The sequence below is a fragment of the Dipodomys spectabilis genome, unplaced genomic scaffold (assembly GCF_019054845.1).
Source record: "Dipodomys spectabilis isolate Male_0828 unplaced genomic scaffold, ASM1905484v1 ptg000001l, whole genome shotgun sequence".
Taxonomy (NCBI): Eukaryota; Metazoa; Chordata; class Mammalia; order Rodentia; family Heteromyidae; genus Dipodomys; species Dipodomys spectabilis.
Window position 1 is genome coordinate 18391207 of NW_024870678.1, and position 16750 is coordinate 18407956.

The 16750-nt window shown below is 37.7% G+C and overlaps 1 protein-coding gene across 4 annotated transcripts in view; it reads left to right on the top strand.

Annotated features, from left to right (window-relative positions):
* Positions 1 to 16750, top strand: part of L3mbtl3 (L3MBTL histone methyl-lysine binding protein 3) — a 103245-nt gene that overhangs the window by 49773 nt on the left and 36722 nt on the right. For all 4 annotated transcript variants that reach the window (XM_042695032.1, XM_042695161.1, XM_042695228.1 and 1 more), the window contains 4 exons: positions 2991 to 3067; positions 7557 to 7642; positions 10367 to 10477; positions 15850 to 15964. In XM_042695032.1, coding sequence (XP_042550966.1) covers positions 2991 to 3067; positions 7557 to 7642; positions 10367 to 10477; positions 15850 to 15964 — 389 coding nt within the window. The remainder of the gene's footprint in view (positions 1 to 2990; positions 3068 to 7556; positions 7643 to 10366; positions 10478 to 15849; positions 15965 to 16750) is intronic.

Sequence of the window (16750 nt, forward strand, 5' to 3'; positions counted from 1 at the left end):
ACTTCTCATCTGGTTAAAACTAAAATAGTTTTATTATTTCTGAAAACAGTCTAATTCTCCTGTATACCTTACCTTGCCTCCTGCAACTCCCCAGATTCAACAATAAAACCTCCCTTGTGTCCTAAAAAGCTCCATTAAGCATGGTTTCATAGAACTGTCTCTATAACTTCTTTCATTTTTTTTAAACTTGTTGTGACTAGTTTGTATTTTATGTAGTGGAAGAGCTCTTTTAATCTATATTAGAGATTCTTTTATAAAACTCATTTCCATTGGCATATATTAGTTACACGGGAGGTCTCATTTTGTTATTTCCATACTTGCTCTCCCTCATCCCATCTCCCTTCTTAAGACAATTTCAACAGGTTCTATTGTTGTGTTTTTCCACATGTGTATATAGCTTTAGTCACATTCACTGCCCTTTACCAGCTCCATTCCCCCCACACTGACCCCTGTCCCCCAACAGAACCCGTTTTCCTTCCTGTCATACATTGTTAAGTGTACATTAATTGTATAAAGGGGTTTCACCATGGTATCTCACACATGCATGTATTACATCTTAATCAGATTAACTCGCTCTGTTGCTTTCTCTTTCTTTCCCTGTCATTTCCCATTATCCTCACCACCACCCCTGTGGTCCAGGCCACCAGGATCTACTTGCAGCGGCCTTCTAAATACCCTCTCTCTTGCTCCCTATATGCTGAGCAATTACTTTAAAATATAAATCAGATTAAGTGACTCTTCTGCCTAAACACTCCCCCCCTCCCATCGCCATGATGATGTTCTAATTCACTCAGTAAAACCCCAAGCCTATGGCCATCATGGACCTTTCTCTTCTCTCATTTTCCTGCTTCCTTCTGTTGGCTTTTACTTATGGTTAGCCAGGACTGAGGTTAGAACTCAATACCTTGTGCTTGCCAAGCTGGTGGCTCTACCACTTCGCGATGCCTCCATCCCTTTACTATGCTGGTTATTTTGAGATAGAGTATTCCTTCCTGTCTTGCCATGCACTTCAACTGTTGATCTGCCTACTTTAGACTTCCCATTGTAACTGGGCTCACCACGTCTAGCTTTCATCCGTGAAAATGGATGGCCATGGCTGCCCAGATGGTCTGGAATCACAACCCTCTCGGTCTCAGCCTCACCTGTAATTTGGGATGGCAGACTAAGGATGATATTTAGCTATGGATTGAGCAGAAATCTCTGGAACTTTTCTACCTGATCTGGCTTCAAAGTATGACCCTGTTCTCAGCTTTTCCAAATAGCTAGGGTTACAGGCCCGAGTCACCTGGTGGCTGGCTCTCATGCCTTTCTATTTCTGAGACGATCTTGCTAGGTTACTTTCCATAACCTTTACACTTGCTGTGTCCTCTTCCCAGAATTGATTTTCTTTATATATTTGAGTTGTTCATGTCTTTCTTTCCAGGCTGGGCTCAAATGTTGCCTTATTGAAGAGGTAGCTTAATCATCTTATTTTATTGTTTTGTTTATGGCACTGGGTAGTGAACTCAAGGCTGCCTTACTGTTGTTGGTTTTTTGATAGAGTCTTAGCAATTTTCCCAGCTGGCTGTGGACCACAATTCTCCTACTCAACCTTCCAAGTAGCTAGGATTATAGCTGTGCACCACCATGCCTACCTGAGGTTGTCTTAAAAAAAAAAGATAGGGTCTAGCTACATAGCCCAGGCCAGCTAGAAGTCACGATCCTTCTGACTCAGCCTTCACAGTGCTAGGATTATAGACTTGTGCCACCACACCTGGTAAGAGGTTGTCTTGACTAGGCTGTATGAAGAAATAGACTTTTGCACTCACTCAGTCTGTTCAGTTATTTCCTTTGTCTGCATAGCATTATGCCACCAAAGTACATACACAGTTTTTTTTCAGTACTCATGGGCTCCACATTAGCAGATCACAAACATAGATCAAAAATACAGTTAGGCCAGTAATGGTTGCACCTGTACAGAATATGCACAGGGTTTTCAGGAGTTTATTACCTTCCTAAACAGTATAACAGAATAACAGTATAACAACTATTTTATATATTTGCATTATGTTATACTTAGAAACTATGATCTAGGTATTATAGATAATCCAGAAATAGTTTACAGTGTACAGGAGGATGTCCATTGAGATTGTAGGCCACTGCTACTCTATTTTACATTCTCTGCCTTTGGTGACTGAAGGGATTGTGGACCAGTGCTCCATAGACATAGAGGGATGGGGGGGTGGGGGGAGTCCATTACATTTTATTCATTTCCTGTCTCTCCCTGCTGTACTAAGTGTCATGAAAGCAGGACTCTATCTTTCTTATTGGCTTCACCTTCCTCAGGGTCTGTCCCAGTGTCTGGAGCATCATTTTCAATGAGTGAGCAAAGGAATGGATGAAGTGCATTATGGTTAGGAACATATAGAACAAATATGCTTAAGGGCAAGGAATCATATGCACTCAGTTTGCATGTTGATAAAAAGGCTCTGGAAAAATGTATGCTTGACTAGAGTAAAGATGACAGAGCAGAGAGGGAAGAGAAAAAGAGGCACCTTGTTTTAATACATTCTCTACCATCCCAGTGGGTAATAAAAATAGCATGTGACTTTCCGGGAAAGATTGAGCTTCCTGTCTTTGAACATGCCCTTAGAGAGGCCAATATAATTTTAGCCTGCGTATGCACACAGTCTGTTTTCCCACATGATGTTTATGAATGGAAATTCTGAATTTTAATGATGCTATCTTTGTACTTGGGCTATATGTGAAATTTCAAATATAGCAAATATAGCAAAAGAAAACTGCTGGGTGTCAGATCCATGTGCTATTCTAAAGTAAAAAATCTAGCTGGTATATATATATGGGGACACTGCAACATCCTTTGGCTTAGCAGTTTTGTTTTCCAGTCAGAACTCTGTAACGTGTTCATGGTATCCAGCCTTGTTAAAACATTTACTTTTATTTGTGAGTTTTTCTGATAATTGCAACTTTTTAACTTATATATCCTACAGGTGTGAAGCATCTAGTCCACACATTCATCCTGTTGGATGGTGTAAAGAACACAGAAGAACCCTTATTACTCCACCAGGTTGGTGCCTGACACTGTTCATATACATAGATGCTTGGTGCCCCCAGGGCTTTGGTTCCAAGGAGACTGTTGTAAAGGAAAACAGTGTGCTCAGGATACATGGGTTTCATTGCACATGCTCAGTTCATTTTTCCCATAGTTACACCCAACTTCTGCACAAAACATGCCACCTTTCAACAGATCTAAAACTGACCCTTCACCCCATAAGCTCATAACATTTCCCATGTTTTGGGGTTACCATTTGCTTCTGGGGAGGAATATTTTTACAAAATTAAGGGCAAGGAAACACTCGGTGGATCACACAATTTAAACATAACTGTGATAACACAAAATCAAGGAGTTCTCATCAGATAAGCTGAGTATTGTGCACACAAGCCTTAGTTTCTGAAATTTCCTTTGATTCTTTATTCACTCATTGATGGATTCTTTCATTCATTCATTTTGACCGCTTGCTCAAAATCAAATGTAATAATATTTGAGAATAAAGCAGGCCTACTGTATTTTAGGAGTTGGCAAAGTTTTTCTGTAAAGAGCTAGGTTGTTTTTTTTTTTTTGGTCCGGTCATGGGGCCTGAACTCTGGGCCTGGGCGCTGTCTCTCAGCTCTTCAGTTCAAGGCTAGCACTCTACCACTTGAGCCACAGCGCCACTTCCGGCTTTTTTCTTTTTGCTTATGTGGTGCTGAGGAATCGAACCCAGGGCCTCAGGCATGCAAGGCAAGCGCTCTACCATTGAGCCACCTTCCTAGCCCAAGAGCTAGGTAATAAGTACTTTCAAGTGTTTGTTGTTGTTGTTGCTGTTGTTGTTTTGTATTTGTTTTGTGAATTGGTCATGGAGCTTCAACTCAGGGCCTAGGCACTGGCCCTGAGCTTTTGCATTCAAGGCTAGCACTCTACCTCTTTGAGCCACAGCGCCACTTCACGTTTTTAGGTGGTTAATTGGAGATGAGTCTCATAGAGTGTCCTGCGGGGGCTGGCTTTGAACCATGATCCACAGATCTCAGCCTCCTGAGTAGCAGGATTATAGGCATGAGCCATTGGCATCTGGCTGCTTTTAAGTTTGTGTGCCAAAGTCTGTCACGACCACTCACCTAGTTGTAATGAAAAAGTAGCCATAGACAGTGCACCTAGCAGAATGTGGTTATGTTACAGTAACACTTTATTATACTGTGGCTACGTGTGGTCTTCTGACCCTCATTGTTCCTTCAGTCATTGTCCTAACTTTCCACGAGAGTCTGAAGCATTGTATTCTTTGGGAAAGCAAATTCTGTTTAAATAAATCTTTTATGCTTCAGTTTGAGGTTCATTTCTAGACTTGATTTTATTAGTGTAGTTAAGGATAATTTTAGCCTGCGTATGCACACAGTCTATTTTCCCACATGATGTTTATGAATGGAAATTCTGAATTTTAATGATGCTATCTTTGTACTTGGGCTATATGTGCACCTGCATTGTTAAGCTTGGACAAGTACAGACAAGTGCCTACAGGGGACCTGGCACTGTAGGTGTAGCATGAACAACATATGTCGTGGTGGTTCTGACAGAAGCGAGAAGCTCACCTTCAACTGAGAACCTTGAGACTTTCGATCTCTTACTTACTTTAGAGCTTTCCTGTTTGCTGTCCTTTTTTTTTTCTTCTTTCTGTTGTGCTTTTTGGTTCCAGATAGATTTTGCAGCTCATGTTAGTGCTGTCTCTGTTGTCTGAAGTTTCTGGGTGCTTTAGCTGTGTGCCTGTGGCCATGCAGCCTTCTCAGTTTTTCTTCTGACAGGAAGCAGTGTAACTGCTGATGAACAGTGTCCTTGTGGTATGTCATTTTGAGTTATTCTCATATGCTCAGGGCATCTTCTGTAGCAGCATCCTAAGACTGTGAATAGTTGAGCATGTCACTGTGGAAGGTGTTACGATCTCTGCTGATCGGAATAGATAGGCAGGGTCAACGGCTTACATGAAGTCTCGTTGGTTAGGAGGATTGTTCTGTGGACAGGCACACAAGTAAAACAGGTTTCTCAAATCACAGGAAAGAATGAGTCCTTGCTTTACTGCCAGCTGTTTTGTAGATGGAGCTCCACAGCTTGTAAGAGCAGAGACTCCTTGAGGAGCTTCAGAGACTAGTCTTCATTCCACTGTAACAGCTGGCTTTATTGTATGGCTTGTCCCTGTTCCTTGACACAATGCCTCATTCAGGGTGTGTGATAATTTATTCATTCAAGGACTGACCATTCCTGTGATATGCAAATCTAGTACCTTCCACTTCCTAAATTTTCTTGTATGCTAAAGAGAGTAAGGGGAAACTGGTGGCCTGACTAACATATAGATCTGTTTTAAACATAAAAGAGACAAAAGTCATCCAATACTAAGACAAGTTATTAATAATGACTTGGTGGCCCAAATGTAGTTCTATCCAGAAGATTTCATGTGTCCACTTCTTCCACATCTGGTGGCTTATAGAACACTCAAAGCTGGGAGTACATAGTTGACTCCCTCATTTGGTTTCATTGAAACTACTGTGAGGATTCTTGGATTTTTCTTTCTTCCTGTTACCAGCTTTTGGTAATGATGAGAGACCTGGTGAATAAACATTGACATTCTGTAGTGGTTCCTGCTGATACTGCTGCGTAGGGGTGGTAGCATGACCGCTGACTTCCTGGATGAGACAGAATGATCCCTGTCTCCTTTTAGGTCCTATTGCTGAGCTTTTCCTGTCCAATGCTAGTGCTCAGTCACTTGAACTCTGGCATTTTGTGGTTAATTGGAAATAAGAATCTCATGTACTTTTCCTACCCAAGGTGGCTTCAAACTTCAGTCCTCAGATCTTAGCCTTCTGAGTATCTATGATTACAGGTGTGAGCCACCAGCACTTAGCTTTCATTGGTTTTAATAGAAGAAAAAAATACAACTTCTGGCAAAATTTAAAAAAATTCAAAATTGGGGCTGGGAATGTCGCTTAGTGGTAGAGTGGTTGCCTAGCATGCATGAAGCCCTGGGTTCAATTCCTCAGTACCACATAAGCAGAAAAAGCCAGAAGTGGCTCAAGTGGTAGAGCACTAGCCTTGAGCACAGAGAGGTTCAAAGACAGTGCCCTGGCCCTGAGTTCCAGCTCCAGGACCAGCAAAAAATAGAAATAAAAATAAATAAATAATTCAAAATTACATGTTAAAAATAGCCAAATATATAATAGTTTTTGAATGTTCTTAATGCTATTGAACTGTTTATGTAAAAATGGTTCAAATAAACATTGTAACCTCAATTTTTTTGTATTGGATTTTCAGAAGATATAAGCTGATTTCTATGTTTTTTGGACATGTTCTTTCATTTTTTGAGGACAACTGTTCCTACCAGATTTAGGCTTGCCCTATGCTTACCTTACCCACCCTACAGTTGTCCATTTCCCTGAGAATCCATGTTCTTTTCTGCAGAGGATGATACTTACAAACTAAGATCTTGTAACTACTTATACTTGTTCTACTAGGATCTGTCTGCTTCCAGTCCTCCCCCCATATATGTGTGTGTGTGTGTGTATATATATATATATATATATATGTATATATTTAATATACAAATATGTAAGTATATGTAAATATACCTAATTGTATGTTTATATGCATGTAAATACACCTATTTGCATATTTGCATATGCCTACCTATATGTAAATGAATTAGTCCCTAATGCACAAAAATTTACTTCTCTCTCTACCGATGGATCGAAAGCTATTTGTCTGATTCATATCTAACATCATTAATACCATCCTAGTTTTCCTACGGGCATATTCTCTGTCAAGGAGAAACCTGATTTCCATTGTTACCAATATATTTGCAGATTTGTTCAGTCATCTTCTGTAGCAAATTCCTACTCTTCTGGACCCCCATTAATTCCTGCTCATGCCTATCTAATAGACTTTGAACTTTGAAAGGCAGTGGAAAGGAGCAAGTAATAGCTATTTTTATATATAATCTATAATTTCGGTATATTTCTATATTTCAGCCTAACCATACAGAAGATAATTGAGATTTTTCATGTATTAGTATATATAATAGTTCTATATTCCTTTTAATAAATGATTTCTATTTTGTACTGATTTTTATCTACAAAGAAATCATGGGGCTGGGGAGGTGGCTTAGTGGTAGAGTGCTTGCCTAGCATGCATGAAGCCGTGGGTTCGATTCCTCAGTACCACATAATCAGAAAAGGTCAGAAGTGGTGCTGTGGCTCAAGTGACAGAGTGCTAGCCTTGAGCAAAAGCCACCTAGGGACAATGCCCAGACCCTGAGTTCAAGCCCAGGACTGAAAAAAAGAAGAAATCATGGTCAAGATGAAAAAGTCAATATTGTAAATAATTCTGAACATTGAGCAAGTTTCAAGTTATATGTGTATGAATGTTAATTCCTAGATTATAGCTATAACTATACCTCATAATTTTTTAGAATAGCTTCTTGTTCTCATTGTCATTTAGGTTAAGTTTTATAGGATTTATATTTTTCTTTGTTTCTTAGGTCATCCTAATGTGAAACATTTTTCTTGGGATAAGTACTTAGAAGAAACCAATTCTTTACCTGCTCCTGCAAGAGCTTTCAAAGTGGTAAGACAATGCATTTTGTACTATTCTAATTTGTGTTGATGATACTATTTGTTCATAAAATTTAAGAACAGAAAAAGATGATACTGGCAAACCAGAACAGGAATGAAAAGAGAAACCAACTAAGACATTCTTAGAGTTTCACAAAGTTTTTTCTTTTTTCCAGTTATTTTACCTCAGGTCCTGTGCCTGAACTTTTTTACTCAAGGCTCTCTCCCTACCTCTTTGAGCCATAGCTCCCCTTCCAGTGTTCTGGTGGTTCACTGGAGATAAGAGTCTCAAAGACTTTCCAGCCTGGGCTGGCTTTGAACAGTGATTCTCAGATCTCAGCCTCCTGAATAGCCAGAATTATACCGTTGCACCATCAGTGCCCAGCTTGAGTTTTCCTTTTTTTTTTTCTTTTTCTTTTTTTTTTGTCATTGTAGGGCTTGAATTCTAGGCCTGGGCACTGTCCCTGAGCTCTTCAGCTCAAGGCAAGTGCTTTTCCACTTGAGCCACAGTGCTACTTTCAGTTTTCTGGTGGTTATTTGTAGATAAGATTCTCAAAGACTTTTCTGCCCAGGCTGGCTTTGAACTGCAATCCTCAGATCTCAGCCTCCTGAGTAGCTAGGATTACAAGTGTGAGCCACCGGCACCTGACTGAGTTTTACAATTTTTAAAGTCATAATTTTCAGAATTGTTACCGTAATTTTTGCTGTTGACATATTAAAAATACTTTCATTTGGACTTTAAAGTTTTCTTGAAAAATAATGCTGCTTGAGACTTGAGTGGTTGAAATCTTACAGCTAACCTTTTTTTTATATGCTAACTATTCTGAAAGTCCAAAGACAATCAGGAAAATACTTGCAAGCAAAATTGTATTTGTAATTTCTTCAGATTTGATTATGGCAAGTGGAGATGCTGTCTTTGGTTTTATTGCCACAAATCGGCATATTTAATTCCTAAGTTGCAAGGCCATTTGTGTTTAGTACTATAGTATCTAATCCAGAGTCATTACTTTTTGAGTCAAACGTAGTAGGATTCAGAGTAAACTTTGTTTCTATTCAAGGGACGAGTAGGAAATAAAAAAATATATATATGTATATATGTATATTACCTTAAATGACTATCGAATTCTTAAATAGAGTTTCTCTTCATGCAGCATGGTTTTTGCTCTTTACAGTCTTGATTTCGGTTTCATCCATATCTAAACCCATACCAATTCTATCATTAAAAACCACCAAGTGTTATCAGTTTAAAGAAAAAAATATATCTTTATCATTTATATTTTCTCATGAATTTAAAGGAAAACAAACAAGTTTTAATAGCTAAATGGGGTAGTGCCCACCTTTAATCTTACAAATCTAGAAGATAAGACAGGAGGATGATGAATTCTAGACCTGTCTAGGATATATATGTGGTAAGACCTTGTCTCAAAGAAAAGAAGAATAGATTTGAATAGGATAAAAAAATAGAATGGATAGAAAGGATAGGGTAAAAATATTTTCTTAAAAATATAGCCACATCTATCATAAACAGTAATTTTCTTCAAATGATACTTTTATGTGTATATAATTTTTAGTGATAAAATTCATAGATTTGGGTTCAAGTATAGATGAAAAGAGCATCAAGAATATGAAAAGCAAAATACCATGCTACATGAAGAGAAACAGAATATTTACATGTCCTACCCTGATAGTAAGATCAGGATTTAAAGAGGAATAACGTGAAGAGTTATGTCATATTTACTGGTTTTTATCTGCTGTCTCTACTGTGAGTGGGTCTAATGCAGTACAGAGCTGGCTTTGCCGTGCACAGCTGCATTACATGTGGCTTTAAATGGGATGAAATTGTGGCAGGATCAGCCTCTGTGTCTAGTGACATCTCAGAGGGAACCATGAAGATGTCTCTAGTGCTCCTTTTCCAGGTGGCTTGCATTGATAGTTCTTTCAATTAACTTGTACAGCAACATTTTTATTATATTGCACTCTTTACAGAAAACCAAACAATCACCTTGCCTTCTGCAGCCTGTCACTTATTCACGGGTTTATAGTTCTGTTGACTATTCAGCTCTCTTATCCCTAAGATCTGTCTTGTTTATTTTGATAGCTCATTTTCTTTTTCTAAACTGTCTTCTACTTTTTTGCATCCATCATCTCTTCTAACCTTGGTATCTTGTTTCAGCATCTTCAGCGTTTTTCTTCTCTCTCTCTCTCTATTTTGTGGTTATGGTTTGAACTCTGGGCCTGGGTGCTGTCCTTCAGCTCTTCAGCTCAAGGCTAGTGCTCTACCATTTGAGCCACAGTACCACTTCTGGCTTTTTCTGCTTATGTAGTGTTGAGGAATTGAACCCAGGGCCTCATGCATGCAAGGCAAGCACTCTACCACTGAGCCACCTTCCCAGCCCTTTTCTTCTCTTTTTAAAACTGAATTTCATGCTTTTATTGGCTTTTGCCATGTCACCTCCAGTCAGTGCGAATAATTTCCTACCTTCCCTAATCAAGTGACTGTCATATCTTTGCATCGGTGTTTCTGTTGATTCCTTGGTGAGGTTCTCATGGCATTCTCTTGCATGTGTGTAGGGATTGTGCTTTTTGATTGGGAAGGTGCCATCCAGAGCCAATCTGTAACTCGAGAGTAGTTGGAAAGGTTGGTGCCCTAAATAGCTCATCTGTTTATTATTCTTTGTGCCATGGAGTCCACCTGCTCTTCCCCTAAAATCTCTCTAAAATTTTTCTGTTGTGGCAGAAACCTCCACATGGATTCCAGAAGAAAATGAAGCTTGAGGTTGTGGACAAGAGAAACCCCATGTTTATTAGAGTAGCCACTGTTGCAGACACAGATGATCACCGGATAAAGGTAAGTGTTTTCTGTTTTGGTTTGGGGAAGTGGCGCTGTAGCTCAAGTGGTAAAGTGCTAGCCTTGAGCTGAAGAGCTGAGGGATAGCGCCCAGGCCCAGAGTTCAAGCCCCATGACCGACAAAAAAAATAGAAAAAAGAAATGAAAACTGTTGTGGTTTGGTTTTGGCTTTTCTTTCAAGACATTTTAGCCCTACAATTAAATTAGTCAAGCCATAGGAGTATGCAAAGTGGCTGTGCATAGTTTGAAGTAAGCATTCTTCCAAGATTTTCCTTGGAAGATAATTTCTGTGTGTGTGTGTGTGTGTGTGTGTGTGTGTGTGTGTGTGTGTGTGTGTGTGTGTGTGTGTGTGTGTGTGTGTGTGTGTGTGCGGCATGGCTTTATTTAGTACACATATTTTGAGCCCTTTAGGTTAGACACTAGGGGCCAGAGAATAAATAGAATGTAGCCATTTATCACTTGATAATTTCTTTTTAATTATGAGTGACAATTTAGTGTTTTGAATGTGTACTTGGAGAAAGTGGAGATAGAATGTCTTATTATATTCAGTTCAGAATAAAATAAAATATTTCATTCTCTAATACTATGCTCTTTTAAAAAAAAAATTTAACATCTTAAAGAATCTGCAAAGATAAATTCTCAATGGAAAAATGTAGAGCCCTGATTATAGTAGTTGACACTGAGAATACCACAGTAGCTTCTACTGTATCTACAGTATATCTGCATCATATTAGAATTAAATATTTACAAGAATATTTAATACTGGCAAGTGAAATATCAGGGTATGATATTTTGTTCTTTATTTTTTCTCAAAAGAACAGATGCATAAGCAATTTTGTAAGGAGATACAAAAATATGTAACAAGACCATCAAAACTAAACTCAGGTTTTTTTCTTGTTAATAGTTTGGTTTCTGGAGCATATATTAACTTTGTAATAAAAAATTTAATTAACTCTCAGATTTGACATATGGGATTTTGACACAGAGAGGTCACATATTGTGATAGGCAGTTCACTGAGCTCTTTACTTACAGCTGAACTCTTTCTAAAAAAATAATATCCTGGCCAATCCTTGACATTCAAACTGGAGCTGGCCATAGGCCTTGCAGTGGACATCTTAGTGCAACTATTGGAATGTCTCACAACTGCTGTGCAAATACGTTGATATTTATGATGTCCTTTAAATAAGGTCAGTAAACAAGGACAGCAACTCCGTTCCAGCTTTACCAGAAGCTTTTGAGAATAGAAGATGCTTCCAGCCATATAAGAGAAAGAGGGAAATAATTCATGTAGCTTTCGCTTTATATTTCAAGTTTCTCAGGAATAAACTCAACTCTTCAGCTGAATGAAAACCAGCTTTTAAGTTACATAATGTATAATATTTCACATCTTGAACTAGTACAATAAAAAGTTTTAACTTTTTATAGATTGTACCACATGTTGTTGAAGAAAAATGACCAGAATATGTTTGCCAGAATCTTGCAGGTTTTGGCAACAAAAGAATACAGTCTGCCCCCTTCCTCCTCAGTCCTCCTCCCCCTGGTCTGGCTCCCCAGTGGCAAGAACTTTTATGTCTTCTAGTCATTACTTATATTTTGTGTCCTATTTTGTAAAATATTGCCTATGTTCTTATTTATCTTCAGCTTATCTATTTAAAATTTATTAAATATTATTTTAGGGCAGGTCAGGATTTAGATCTTGCCATTGTTTTGCCTAATAGCCTTCCAGTAAAGGAATGTTGGTTTGCTTTTCTTCCAGGTTATCATTATGAATAAGTAAATCTGTTCACTGCTGAACAGTCTTTCCAAGTTATTTCTCCCTTATTGCCTTTCGTATTTCCTGGAGTCAGTAATTATAGCTTTTTTTCTTTTGTATTTCTGTTTTCTTATTAAAATTTACAAGGTCTCCAATTGACCTGATGTGTTTTGAGTCAGAAACTACAGTATACGAATTGTAGTTCTTAGCAGTTAGTCTTAGTTTCTTCTGTTCTTTAACTCTCTTCCTCCAGTTCAGGCAAGTACTTGTATTCGCCTGAGAGGACAGACGATGCCTTTACAAAGCTTCCATCCTGAGATTTCTTTTTGCTGATATATTCCTATGTATAACATTTTCCTCAAAAGCACGAAGTATAATCATATACTTTCTTTGGCCTGGTATACTCTTACTTTGCTGAAACATCTCTTTTTGTGTCTTCCTAAGAACAGGTGTTGGAGAAACATATTTTTTTGACTCCATGTTTGAAGATGTCAGCAGACTGGCTTTACATTCACTTCATATTGTACCTAGGTCATACATTCTAGGTAGAGAACGTTTCTCTCAGATAATGTCAGCATCATACCTCTGCCTTCTCACCTCTGGCATTGTTTTGCACTTCTAAGTCCATTCTGATTCCTTTTATCTGGGCTGTGGGCCTCTGGTCTCTAGAATCTCTCTGGCAACTGGTTCTAGCCCTGTTTTATGATGGTATGTCTGTGTGTTGGCCTTTTATTTGTCAGGTTCAGTGTCTTTTCACTCAGAAGCCTCGTATTCAGTTTCAGAAAATGTTCTGTCATTGAGGCTTTGATAATTTCATCTTCTTTTTCCTTGCTTTTTGGAAGTCCTGCTACTCTGCTGTTGTCTGTTGAGCTAATCCTCTTACTTTCTTTTCTTGTGCTTCTCTCACTTTTTTTCCCCTAAGTACTATTTGCTTAGGGATACCTGTTTTAGTTTCCAATCCTTCTGTCACATTTTCTGGTATGCCTGTGATTACTCCCTGCCAGCCTCATGTCTTTTCTCTCTCTTTCTCACTGTTTAGTCCAAGATAGCCTAAAACTCACAGTCCACCTAACTTAGCCTCTCTAGTGCTGGAATTGCATAGGTATGCAGTCCTATACCTTGTGAGGATTGTTTGCTTATTATAATTCAGTTTTGTAAGATTTAGTTGGTTATCAAAAATTAGAAAGTCAGAAAATGTAGATTTTTATACTTCAAGTGACAGAATTGTGCTTTACTGTGATTAGTTGATAATTAGAATCATCTAAACTGACTTTAATGCCAAAAATTATGATTCATTGTTATTGGTAGCATTGATGTCACAATCTCATATTTTCAGAAAATTATTGTGAACGTCACTCTCAGTATCTCTTTTAATCATAGAAAAAGAAAGAGCTACTACTTAAGCCAACCTTTTTTTTGTTTTGTCAGTTGTGGGGCTTGAACTTTGGGCCTGGGCACTGTCCCTCAGTTGAAGGCTAGCGCTCTACCTTTTGAGCCACAGCGCCACTTCCAGTTTTCTGGTGGAGACTTTCCTGCCCAGGCTGTCTTTGAATCATGATCCTCAGATCTCAGCCTCCTGAGTAGCTAGGATTATAAGCATGAGCCATCAGTGCCTGGCTAAGCCAGCTTTCTGAAGTGATGTTTTATATTCAATGTATGTGAATGATGAGTAATTTTATTTCCAATTCTTGGATTTTAGGCCTGGTTACTTCTCTAACTAGCTATATGTAAGCTGGCCAGTTACTCTTTGTCTCTTCTCCTTTTTAAGATTATATTCATGATAGGTTAAAATCCTATGGGGCTTTGACTCCAAGCAAATGGATTTCTAAGCTTGAGAGAGTATATTCAATATATCTTATTATATGTACCTTCAATAGCTGCATACAATTTATCGTGTTAATGTAGCATAACTTCTGAAAGTCAGCAGTCTGGTTACTTCTTGTTATTTTCTATTACTGTGAATTATTTTAAGTGTCATAATAAAGTATATTTTAAGTGTTGATTATTATTGTCAAATAGCTCTTTAGAATTATCTCATCAGTTCCTAATCCTCCAATCAATAATCATTTATTCTCTTTTACCAACTCTAAGGATCACTGAAATGTGGGAATTTTTTTTGCTGGCTGATAGGAGAATAATTGCATTTTGTGGTTTTTAATTTTTTGTTTTTTTTTACTTAAAAATAAATGATTTCTTCATATGTTTATTGGTCATTTATATTTCTTTTTATCTTTGGGTTTTTGTTTGTTTGTTTGGGGTTTTTTTTTGAGAAATGGTCTAGCTTTAATAAAGTCCAGGCTGGGGGCTGGGAAGGTGGCTCAGTGGTAGAGCATTTGCCTTGCATGCCTGAGGCCCTGGGTTCGATTCCTCAGCACCACATAAACAGAAAAAGCTGCAAGTGGCTCTGTGGGTCAAGTGGTAGAGCGTTAGCCTTGAGTCCAGGCCCAGAGGACCCAGACCCACCAAAAAAAAAAAGTCCAGACTGCCATAGAATTCATGATCCCCTAGATGCAGCTTCCCAAGTGTTGACGATTACAGGTGTACACTAGTACACTAAGCTCATATTTATATCTTGATAATGAGCCATTTATATGTATTTGTCATCATTCTGTTGGGTTTTCATCCATGGTGTTTAATAAGTTAAGGAATGTCTTGTCACTTATGGTAACTATGTTTATTTTCAAGTTTCTTGTGGGTTTTTCATCTTGCTTTGGTGATATTTGTCACTGAAGCTTTACTTGTTTATTTAATCAAATCAGTCAGTCTTGTCTTTTATGAGTTAAAATTTGATCTCTTGACATGATTATAAGTAAGTTCACTCATGCATTCTTCTAGGTTGTTTATTGTTTAGCTTTCAATGTTTGAATTTTATCTATTTGGCATCTGTTGCCTTGTGTGTAATGAGAGAATCACAGACTTATAAAAACTAATTGGCCAACATGATTTAAAAGCAATATATATAAAGCATTTCAGTAGATCTTTTTATTAGAGAAGGTGAAAAAAATGTATGTATGTAATACCTAATATCAGGTAGCTGGTGCCTGGTAATATTGACTAATAGAGCAACTGCCCCTTTACATGATGTCCATTAAAAATATTAATAGTGACCATCTTAAAACCTGTCTTTGAGAGATGGTATAATTACTTACAAGAATATTTTACAAATTGAATGTTTCTAATAGGGTATTGGATTTTTGTTTTTAAAGCTTTGCTTTGTATTTACTTGAAAGCACTTCCTGTCCACTCCTCCCTCTAATCTCTCCTCCTTCCTCCCCTGTTTTTTTTTTTTTATTACCTTAGCAGTATTTATTGGATGTGTGGTGTTGATTGTTTGAAGATGTTATAACTCAGTTCTTCTTCTCAAGTTGCTCAGTGCTGAAAGATACTGACCCAGCAGTGCCTCCGTAAGGCAATTATTGATGGTTAATTTATTGTTGGGATTCAGAAGTGCCTTTTATTTTGTGCTATGAGCAAAATATTTTAAATAATTGAAATTGTTTACAGAATATTAAATTTTCTGTGATAAGTTAGAAGAGAATACAAAAGATAATACTGTGAGCCCAATGTTAATGTTACTGTAGGCATTTTTATGAGTGTTGTTGTTCCTCTGGTATCCAGGTTCACTTTGATGGCTGGAATGCTTGCTATGACTACTGGATAGATGCAGATTCTCCTGATATTCACCCTGTGGGCTGGTGTTCCAAAACCGGACATCCTCTTCAGGCACCTTTGAGTAAGAGAGACACAAGGATAACTTGACAAATGCTTTTCATTCTCTTGTGTAAATTTTCCTTTTCTTTCTTTTTTGAGAGATGGATATAAAGCTTTAATTAACAAATGTGTCAGGAGTTCCTGGGCCACATACCATCACTTCCTGTTTTCTTCTTTTAACAAATAGAAGTTTTTTCCATTAGATTACATTAGTTGTACACGGGGAAGGTTGGGTTTTATTGTGACATTTCCCCTTATATATGCAAGGTATTCTGATCAGCCTCACCCCTTCTGACATCATCTTTTATCCTCTCTCCTCCCATCTTAAAACAATTTCAGTGCAGTTTATTGTCCTATTTTCATATAGAACAACAAACTACTTCAAATATATTCATCTTCAATTACCCTCGTTAGCCCCATCTCCTTCCTAGTTTTTTTATACCTTCTTTCTTTTCCTTCTACTCTATGTTTTTTTCCTGTTAAACTTCTTACTCTATGTTTATAGTCATAATACTTTTAGAGTCACAAAAATGGAAAAATTGCCACATGGAAAAGTAAAGCATGTGTAGCCATTTGATTACTTTTATTTAGAAGTAAACACTGTGTTCATAAATAAGTACTTGATTTTTTGGAAGATAATTAATGAGACTATTAAAAGTTTAATGTATTAATTTCACGACCCTTACAGTAACTTTCTATTGTAGCTTTGCACAGTAGAAACTGAAAAGAAAGCTTGTTTATTTATTATTGCTAATACCTGTATGTGAACCTATATCAATAAAAACTTTAAATTTAATTTTAAAATAGA